The 10,687-nt window shown below is 46.1% G+C and overlaps 1 protein-coding gene across 7 annotated transcripts in view; it reads left to right on the top strand.

Annotated features, from left to right (window-relative positions):
* Positions 1-978: 978 nt before the first annotated feature.
* The window catches only part of AGAP1 (ArfGAP with GTPase domain, ankyrin repeat and PH domain 1), a 382,555-nt gene continuing 372,846 nt past the window's right edge, over positions 979-10,687 (top strand). For 5 of the 7 annotated variants that reach the window (XM_040603875.1, XM_040603872.1, XM_040603878.1 and 2 more), the window contains exon 1: positions 980-1,726. In XM_040603875.1, coding sequence (XP_040459809.1) covers positions 1,564-1,726 — 163 coding nt within the window. In that variant the 5' untranslated portion in view covers positions 980-1,563. Of the gene's footprint in view, positions 1,727-10,687 lie in introns of all 7 variants that reach the window. The other 2 variants (XM_040603876.1, XM_040603879.1) reach the window with 2 other exon arrangements.

Genomic DNA, 10,687 nt, shown 5'->3' with positions numbered 1-10,687 from the left:
AATAGGTAGATATGGTTTTCCTGAGGCTATCCCCTTACCAGGGTGTCCTTGTGCTGAACTGTTCCATGTATTCAAGTTTGTTCCATGTTTTAGAGCTTTGGAGTTTAAATCCATAAAATATTGACTCTAAAGATGGGTCCGCCGAGGTGGATGCCTAACTCTGTGTATAGCTGGCTTGCAAATGGTATCGTTAATAACACTTGTTTATTGCTAATGACAGCCATGCTTTGTTACGCTGTGATTTATCTGGAGGAGATGAGGTATTTTTGACCATTCCAGGTTTTTGGTTGAGAACGCTGTTGTCTTCAGCATTGCCACGACTTTGGTTGGGGTTGTGACAAAGCTTGCAGGGCAACGTGGTGTTTTACACGCTCCATGATGCAGGACAAAACGCAGCCTCAAGACTTGAACAGGCTAGCGCCTTGTGAGCACCAGCACAGCCACGGCAACCTGGCACAGCTGTAAGCCGTTGGCATAGCACACTTCATCCACAAACTGCCTAGTGCGATCATGCCCAGGACAGCAGCGGCCGTGCGGAGGGGACTGGCGGGCCGCGCCCGGGCTCACGGTGAGGGGCTTCGCCGGCGGCTCCGGCGGCCCTGGGGGCGCCGTCCGGCCCAGGCCGTGGCCTGCCCCCGCGCCCGGGGGCTGCCTCCACTTGCCGGCGGGGCGAGCGTCTGATGGGCGCAGGGGGCCACCCGCGGGGCCACCGCCGCTGCCCCAGCCCCCCGCGGCGGCCGCTGCTGGGACGGCGGCCCTGAGGGGAGGCGGGGGAGCGGCCGAGCCCGCCTCACCGCGCCGCGGGGCCGAGCGACCCTCGCGCTGCCTCCGCGCGCCACCCGCCCCTCAGACTACGTTTCCCAGAGTGCCGCGCGGCGGGCCCGGCGCTGGCGAGGGGGCGGTGTGGGGGCGCGGCCAGCGGCCTGCGCGGTGACGTAACTCGGGGGCGTGGCCTGCGTGAGCGTGAAGCGGGCAGAGGAGAAGGACGCAGGGGGGGTAGCGGAGCGAGCGCGCGGCAGGGCGGGGGGGGCCGTCCCGGCGGGAGCGGAGCCGCGTGCGCCGCCGCCATCCGCGGGCGCGGGAGCGAGGCTGGGCCGGGGGCACGAGGCTGAGCAGGGCCCGGCCATTGGCTGTCGGCGCGCGCGGGGTGTGGGGGGGGCGCGGCGGCGGGACCGGGACCGGGCGCTGCTGCGCGGAGTTGCGGCGGCGAGGACCGGCCGGGAGCTCAGCGGTGCCCGCCGCGCTGCCGCCCGCTTCCATGGGGCCGGGGGCGGCCGGCTCGCCCTGCCCCGCCGCCGCGATGAAGTGACAGCGGGCGGAGAGCGGCGGCGGCGGCGGCGGCGGCGCCCCTTGCGGGCTGCGAGGCGAAGGGCTGCTGCCGGCCCGGCCCGGCCCGGGGCGGGCGGCGGGGGGTCCGGTGAGTGAGGCGGCGGCCGGGGCTCGCCCCCTGCGCGCCCCGCCTCCCCCCGCCGCCGCCCGCCGGCCTGCGCGGGGAGCTCGGTGCGGGCAGCGAAGGGGGAAGGCGCCGAGCCGGAGCGGGCGGCGGCGGGGAGCGGCCGCGCCATGAACTACCAGCAGCAGCTGGCCAACTCGGCAGCCATCCGGGCCGAGATCCAGCGCTTCGAGTCGGTGCACCCCAACATCTACTCCATCTACGAGCTGCTGGAGCGGGTGGAGGAGCCGGTGCTGCAGAACCAGATCCGCGAGCATGTCATCGCCATCGAAGGTGAGCCGACGGCCCCGCCGCGGCGGGCAGGGGGGCGGGCGGCGGGGGGAGCACCCCGGTGGCCCCCCGGGCCGGGCCCGCTGGGAGCAGCTGCTGCGCCCCCCGGGGCGCCCGCCCTCCCCATGGCTCCCCGCGGCGGGCCTTTCGGGGGGTGGGGGGGCCGTGCCTGGCCTCGGGGGCGCGGGGTGCCCTCTCGGCAGCCGGCCCGGAGCGGGGTTTGGCCGGGGCACGGCTGGAAGGCGGCCCCGAGCGCGGCCGGGAGAAGTTGCTTCGCCCCTTGCCCGTCGCCGCCGTGCTGGCGGAGCAGCGGTCCCGGTAGGACCGGGTCGAGGTGGGAAGGACGATGCTGGCTTTGCCTGCGGAAGGGCTGGAGACCGGGAGGTTTTCCCCGCCGCGGTTTCTGATGGAGACGGTGAAAGTACGGGTTCGGGTTCTAGCGGTGGTAAAGCGGGTAAACAAGGCGTACAGCTGGAATACGGAGCGGTAGGCTGCCTGTGCAGCGGTCTGAAAACAGGTTTGAAGGCAAGATGGAGATAACAGTCTTCTAAGCCCAGGTTCATATGCATCTGGCCCCGAAGGAGCGCTCCGGAGACTTTTGAACTGCTTAGGATGTGCAACAAGAGAAAAAAATTTCAGTGTTGGGACATCTGCACGTATTTTCCTTAACTATTGCTGGAGTTAAAGAGCAAACATTATTGGCCAAGAGCAAGTAGTTGACGAAAACGTTTCTGAGTTATTTTGCATTATAACTTACTAAGCTTTGCCTGGCGTGCTTTTGCAATTGAAATCGTCTGCCCCTATTTTGGATGGCATTCAAGCTAGCAGAGTATGATGTGCAGCAGCTGAAACGGAGAACCACTTAAAACCATCTTGTTTTGTTGGCCCATCGTGTCCTTAAATTATATGTCATAAAAAGTCTTGATGGAAAAGCTGCTGTTAAGATTGTTACTGGAAAGAACTGCATTATTCATCTAACACTTAAGCAATGCAGCTTGAGTAGACAGCCTTAACGTTTAATGCTGTTAAGGTTTATAGGGGGAGGTAGCAACCCCCCCCAGCTCCGCCGTAGCGTGTTGTGTAGCGAGGCACTGAGGCTGGCAGTGCCTGTCACTTAGCAAAGAACATAGTCCCCAGCTACGTCCCCGCATCCGACTGGGTGTGTGGTAAGAGTTTTGTGCATGTTCTATTAGTCACCGTTCAAGTGATGGTGTGTGTGGTTGTTGGCTTCCCAGTTGTCCCCTCCGGAGAGTCCTTTCCCCTTTGCTCTCCTGATTCACTGAAGAGATGGAAACTTACTGATCTATATGGTGGGCAGTGTACGGCACAGGCACCATTGTACCTTTCCCAGTGCTACTTGTGCTTGAATTTCTGCGGGATAGATGGCACCTTCAGCAGAACATATTTTATTTTTTTCAAAGTGGTAATTAATACATGTTTATGTGGTGTAAATATCTTTCTTGCATAAGATGCTTGGGATATAGTGATGGAGCCAAGTTTGTGTGGAAGTGGGAGGAGGATGTGAAGCACAGTATGTGGTTATCTTCATAGCTTGTGACTTATGTTAGTCTTTTCATGTATTAATGATTTGTGTTACCTAACTGTATCTCAGTTCATTTGTCAATCACAAAAACATTAAAAGCAAAAAAGCAGCGTGCAAATGTGTTTCAAAAGCAGAGCCGATGAGTAAAATTTTCATCGGCAGTTTGCTGTCTTAACTTTGGACACTGAGTCATGAAACCAGTAGATCTGATTCATGGGGAAGATTTAACTAGAAAAAACCCTGTATTTTAAGTCTTTTGTGTTCTGAGGGCTCTACAACTAAGTCTTAAAATTTGCATATATTTAAAAAAAAACCAACTCGCTCCTTTAGATCACAACTCTACCAGCTTGTTTTTTTGGTAAACTTCCTTTACCTAACTATTTCTCACTGACACCCGTTTTTAAACCCATGCAGTAATGCCATGTTGCATGTAGGAAGAACTTAGAAACAGTAATTTGTTTTGCAGCTGTTGCATTCCAGTTTGCTGCAAAGGGTTTAGTGCTCTAATGATACTCCCCAAATCACAAAACCTTTCGAGTTCAAGTTACTCGGCTTTTTAGCTGACAGCAAGGAACAGCAGTGTGGTTGGCATGTGGCTGGCATGAGAAAATATAAGCAACTTTTTGCTGAAATACTTCCTTCTAGTGGAAGGAGAGCTGTACCCTTTAAAGAAAAGAAAATAGTCTCATTAGTTCAGGCTGCTCTAAACTGTAACTCAAACCAACATGTGCTCCTTGAACAGCTCAAATAATACTTTCCTGCTCAAGAGAGGTTTGACAGATCTGAAGGAGAGCATAATTGGAATCTAAAGCAATTTGAGATTCAGTGAAGTATTACTTATTCTGAGAATTTTCTTTTCTTTGCAATAGAGTGGCACTGTCTTACCAACACTTTGGATTTTATTGATGATGTAAACCCTCTTTCTTTTTAGATTTTGAGTTCAATTATAGAAGTGTCTGGACACACTTGCTGGACCAATGACTGTTGAAATAATGTGAAATGAAAACTGGCTTTTCAGCAGCAGCAATTCTTTATATTCAAGTACATGAGTTGTATCTAACCTGAAGAGAGCAACTGCTGAACTTTCTTAAATTGGCTACTGAATTAACGTGTCGATATTTTTTGCACAGAGATTTCTTTCGGAATTATTCTAAGTTAGGTGTGATACTGACTAAAGCAGTTCTCTGTGATATTAGTTCATTAGTTTCCTTCACTGGATAAAAATGCTAAAAATTGGTTTCTTTCAGGTTCTTGCATTTTACAGAGTTGCAAAGCCAACAATTTAAAAGCATGTGCTTCCACTCTTTTCTTTGCATGAAGTTCATGCTAAGTAGCCAGATGATTTTATACGCTGATATTTAGACTTAACTGTAGTAAAACCTGGTTTTACATGTTCTGTTGTTCATGAGCTTAGTTCTACCAGTAGATGCATCAGTACTTGATTTAACATTAAACAGTTGATAAATTAAGTATGTTGTGTGCTTAGGAATGAGGAGAAGAAAACATGAATTTACCTCGGTGTCTTTAAATTGATGGAAAGATCTTGGGGTTTCAAGGTGTGTGGTCTTAAGGTCTACGTTCAGGTATGGAAGGCTAGGTAATAGCTGAATATGTCAGTTCTAGTTTCTATCATCCAGGCTGAGACTAGCATTATATTGTTGTAAAACTTTGAAGAATGGTGCAAAACCAAGGAAAGATGGTGAAGAATGTAATTTCCAGTCCTTCATGAAAGGATTTTGAAACAATGTAACAATGTCAATGTTGTCTTGACTAACACTTTATGAAAACACTTCTGGTAATACACATATTACTAACAGATGCTCATGCAGCAAGTGTCGAGCATCTGAAATAGTTTGTTGTTCTTTTACACAGTGGCAAGCCCATCAAAACAGATTCCACTTCACTGTGGGGTTCCAGCAGATTTTCCTAACTGGGAAATATCTTGAATCCTCTACTAGTAAAACAAAGCCTTCACGATGAGGCTCAACATACCATCTTCAGTGTGCCTTGCGAGTAATTTGAATATGTTCCCTGTAGTCTGTGTTTTTGACTTTTATTTATTTATTTCCCCTTTCTAAATGAATAGGAAGCCTGACTTGACTTATTTTTCATCTAAGGGGAAGTTGTTGCTTTAATTCTTATGGATGCCATTCCTGATGTTATTCAGTTATGAACTGCTGTATTTCAGTGTGTTTTGTCGTTTCTATTCTAATTCTTCTGTTAAAAAATAATAACTTTTAAATGTTTTGAATGCTAGTTTAAGTTTTGAAATTACGATTAATTCAGAAATTACCTAAGTCTTAGAGGAAAATGTGAGATCTCTACACTTGGAAATTACTTGTTCAGGGCAATGCAAAGATCCTGGTGCACTGGGGGTTGAGGGGTGAGTGAAAATCATAGAAGATATAAAACTTTTTTTTCTTCAGTCACTTTTTAAAAAAGTACTGTTTCTTGAAAATAAAGTAATTTAGGGTGGAACTAAAACTCTTGAAGTGCGTATGTATTAGAGGCACCTGTCATTAACTGATGTGGGATGCCGCTTTGGTTTTATTACCTGTGATCATTCTTTCCTTGGAGCCCTCTAACCTTGCAACTCCTTAAATGCTGATATCAAGTATGTTTTGGGGGGGCAACGCTATTGTGGGACTTTCTTATAGGAGAAGTTGTACTTAATTTTGGAGTGGAGGTAACAATAGTATTTTAACACTTCTGTTGATGCTGAAGTCTGAGACAAATGAGTTGAAAATTGAATATATTGTAAAAAAATTGCTTTCTGTTGTGAAATACAAGGCTATAGTTGTTTTTCTTGCTCCGTGTACTTGTTCGCTCCTACTTGATCATAGAAAAACAACAGGCACATCAATGATCAACCTTCTTCAGCTTACTGGTATGGAAGAAGTATTATTATTATTTGAAAATATGGGACTTTAAATTACTAGCTCAATGATAAGGTGAAGTTGAATCACTGCGGTATAGTAGACTCATAATGATGTGAGCCTTCCTGCAGGTGTGCAGATAGCTTGTGGCAGGGAGCAAAAGCTGGTCATAGTACAAGAGTTGGCAAAAAGTTATATCAGAGCTGTGACTTGGCAACAATGGCAAGGAAATCCCTGTGAAAATATCAGTCACTCGTTTTCCTTAGCTATTTTGTTGAAAAAGACTTAGGAGGTCCAGCATCTGGGTACCTTCATGCAAGTAAATAATTAAGCCAAGCTCTTGAGGAAGGGACTTAGATTATATGTTGTATTATTTCGGTAGATAAAAAGACTGACAGTATAGTTCAGAATATTTAGGTGTAAGTGACCAAAGTTGGAAAAAAATGAAGTATTGCATAAGGCAGTTGCATCCTGAAACCTTAATGGCAGTTACCCTGTTCAAGGTTTTGTTATCATTGCGACTTTTGAACCGTGGATCAAAAGATAAAATTTGAAATGATACAACTGATTCTCCAAACAGCCACCTTGTTTCAGATTTCTGGGAAAGGGCACCAACAAGCACATTCCCAGCATGCTCTTTCCTTGTTTGTTTGCTGGGAAATTAAGTTTAATTCAGACATAGGGAATCTGAATACGTTATCTAGTGCGTAAGTGCATCTAGGGAAATTCTGAGCTTGCATATACACAGTAAGCATTGACTTGGGCAGTGAGCATCACCTGTGTAAGAGCCAGTGCAGTATCTTTGGATCAGTTCTTTCAATGCCTGTTGTTGCTGGTTTTGTAGGAAGCTGTGCGTTAACCTAGCTGAAAGGTAGCCTTCTGTCTTGCTGTTTGTAGACCCTCAGTGCAGACAAGTGGATGAAATGGAATACGTATTTTGTGGTTCTGGTGGCAAGTACCATCATGGAAAGACATTTCTTTTTAACGTGGAAGGTTACAGACTTCAGTGTATCAGTAGCCAGGAAGATGCAAATGCTTGTCCTTAACTTCACTTGCAGTGTGAACTAAAAGTTAGGTTTGATCGTTGCCGTGTTAAGTCACTGGAATGTCTTATTCCAAGTCAAAGTGAGTGTGCTTTCTGGCTTTGAGTTATATGCTTCATTGCTATTCTCAGCAAAAGCTGCATGATTAAATATCGAATGCTTTCAAGTGAGTGCATAAAAGTTACAAGTGGAGAAGAAAGTCTTAAATCATTAACTTCTTAGCATAAGTTTTTTTTTTCCAGAGGCAAAGGAGGAGACATGCTGTGGATCAGCTGATGTTGTTGGAACAAATGTGTTATGAGCCTTTAGGTTTTTCAGGGAGGGTGCCAGGCTTCTCCCACCGTTTGTTTGGGGGATTAGTTTAAAGCAGCATGCAGTAATGCTGAAACAAGGGTTCACGCTGCTGTGTATACAGACCGCTGTTTTTATTTCTATTTAAATTGGCAAAGGAGTCTTACTCCCTGAGAAGAGGGGGCACTCTGCAATGTGGCAGATTGTACCTTTGATTTGCTTTGGCTGCTCTCAGGCCCTTAGGAAAAGGAAACCCACCTTGTACCATTGCATGCTGTGTTTACGTTCTGCAAGTACTTAGCAAAGCACAACATGTCAATTGCAGTTTCCGAAAGGTGACACAGGTGCTCAAGCTAAGTGTCTTCACAAGATTTGTTTTTCCATAAGGTATGCTATCCAGTACTTGCAGTATCCATACTCTTAACTTTGCTGCCTGAAGAAAGTGATTTGATTCTTGGATCATGTGGTGAAAACTGATGTGGGAGTATGATGTGTTTCATTAATTGCTAATATTGAAGGGATGCTTTTATAACTGTCTGACTACAGTATGTTTGCAAGTGAAAATACATTAAAAAAAACCAGCACCCCATGCTTTTTTGGCAAATGATTGAGGCTGGGAATAGTGCCAAGCAATTGAACAACTTCTCCCCAAACCTCAGGAATACTCTCTTCTTTACTGAATCACAATTGGGAATTGGTTTTGTCCTTACCAATAAGCAAGGTAAATGGCAGCATTGATACACCGGGCAAATCTTTGAAGAAGTAGTAATGTAAGCTCGAAAAATCTTAGCTGAAACAGAGAGCTGTCTTGCATCTCAACTGTGTGACCTTCTGCTGACAGTGCATTTCAAACCTCCGTTTCTCCACTTGTTGTTTTTTGTTAAGGGTATTCTTTCTGACCTTCATACACGTGGCTTTATATCATTTGTGGAAAAAATCTAAAACTATTACTTGCTAATCTACAGTGGATCAAGTTCCCTATTCTGAGAGAGAATTATTGCATTAAATAGTTTTTGAAAATCCTACCATCTGTGGGATAAGATTTGTCTTCTGTAATACTAGTTTTTGTCCTTGACCGCCTTCAAGCACTGTTTGTACTTCACATCCCCTGTATTGAGGGAGAGCTATGGCTACGCTTCCCATTTGTATTCTCGCTTCGTACCATAAAATAATTGAGCAAAGATGGTGCCAGACCAGTTGTGAGATGATGCTGATTTTTGATTTAAAGACTTGTGGGAATCCTGTATCCTCAGGACTTAAATATAGTTTCACAGATGCCATCTCTGTATGGTTGTCCGCATGGAGCCCCATGGTGAGGGTGAGAGGGTGCCCTGCAGGCCCACTGCCTGGGCAGCCAGAAGAACAGAGTGTGGAGGGCAAAGATCCCAAATAGTGGGGCACCGACCCAGAGCAGGGGGCTCAGGCAGGTTTGGTTTGGGAATGGTGCTGGGAGCACCCTCCTCCAGGCTTGAGAGCGCTGGTGTGGTGAGTTGTACCTGTTCCTCTGTGGGAGAGCAGCTTGGCCTGGGCACCTGGGTCCCTCCTGCATGCCCAGCCTTGATATGGTGTGTTCTGGGGGCTGTTGCATTTTCCTAAGTTTTTTTGGGGCTTTGGGGTGTGTGTGTCGTTCTCTTGTGTTGTATTCTTGGTATTTTTTTTTTTAAATATCAAGGCCTACTCAGCACTGGTGGGGCCAGCTGGAGTACTCTGTCCAGTTCTGGGTCCCCCTAGGACAAGAGACAAGGGCACGCTGGAGAGGTTGTAATGAAAGAGTTCAAATGAAAGCGCTGCCTTCTCCTTTGTGCAAATTATCGAGCATTTCACTGGTTTGTCATGTTATACTTGGCACTTTGCTAGCAACGTGCATGCTCATGTGTTTTGGGGATTTAAATAGTTGGTATTGAACCTCGTTGCTGTGCTAGGAAATTTGGAGTTTAAATGCAGTGAGGAGATACAGTTCGACTGCAGTCATAAACTCTCCAGCACGTGGGTACAAGGCAGTAAATAGTTTTTTGAGTGATGATGTTAAACTTTGAAAAGGTTTTTATAAAATCAGGAGCACTTCAATTCTCTTCTGTCTACGTGGAAAGACTTTTTAACTGCTGCTTAGTCTTCCGGACGGAGCTTTTGATCCAAAGTTGTTTGCAATTAATTTGTACTTCTGGTGTAATTGTGATAAGGCTATAAATGCTGCATGAGTTTTGTGACTAATGTTAGAAATAAGGTAACGCTGCTGTCTCAACTTTAATGTATATGGGCTACCAGGGATCTATGACTTCTTAGAAAGTTTATTTTAAATTTCTAATTCCAAGGTGGAAACAGAGAGGTTGTCAGGTTCCCATGTTGGTAGTGAGTCAGTTGTGGGCAGCTGGCAATTCCAAAGCCCTCTGGAAGTATTTAATGTGTGGTGTTCTTTTTTTTAAGTGGATGGAAGCAGATGTGTTACTTAATCAGTATGTGCATATTCAACCTCATTAATGCCTTCTCAGAATTCTGACTAATATCATATTTGGAGCCCGTATAATGGTACAAATGAAAGGATGTTAAGATGGCAGTGCATTTCTAACCCAGTGAATTCTTCTTTTTCATTTTTCTTTTCCTGTAGCTTACATAATCTTTAGTTAACCACTTAAGGAAGCAAGTACTAAAACCACAGGGTTGATGTGTATGAAATGTGTAATTTCAGTGTCTTGTTTAGTAGCTTTATTTGCGTACTTAGTTGGATAATGAATGTAAACCTAATGATTAGACAGCTATTTTGTTTGGTAATTTCCCCTACTGTACTTGAGAAGAACATAGGCAAGCAAAGTGACTCTTAAGAATACTGGAATTGAATATATAGCTTTAGCTATATTGCTTTGTATCTGTATGCCTCTTTGAGAAGCTTCAGACACAAATTTTTCATCATTTTGAAGGTATTGAAGGACTGTTTCTAGCCTAGACTATATCAACGCTTGATACAATTTAACTTGAAACCTGTAGGAGAGTCTACTTTGACTTGAACTTGGAAGTGCTTACATTTTCTGTTAAACTAAAGCTGCAAATGAAGCTCTTCCTGGTGCTAAATGTTCTGTTAACTTATACTGTTACATCTAAAGCTATGTAACTGTATTTTTCAGTAATGTAACCAGAAGACACAGCAAGATGGTCACTGTGGCAGGATTTTGTAGCGTCCTATAACTTGCTCCCACTAAGTCATTAAAGAGATGCA

This window comes from Falco naumanni, chromosome 8 (assembly GCF_017639655.2).
Source record: "Falco naumanni isolate bFalNau1 chromosome 8, bFalNau1.pat, whole genome shotgun sequence".
Classification (NCBI taxonomy): Eukaryota; Metazoa; Chordata; class Aves; order Falconiformes; family Falconidae; genus Falco; species Falco naumanni.
This window is presented reverse-complemented; position numbering and strand designations above follow the sequence as displayed.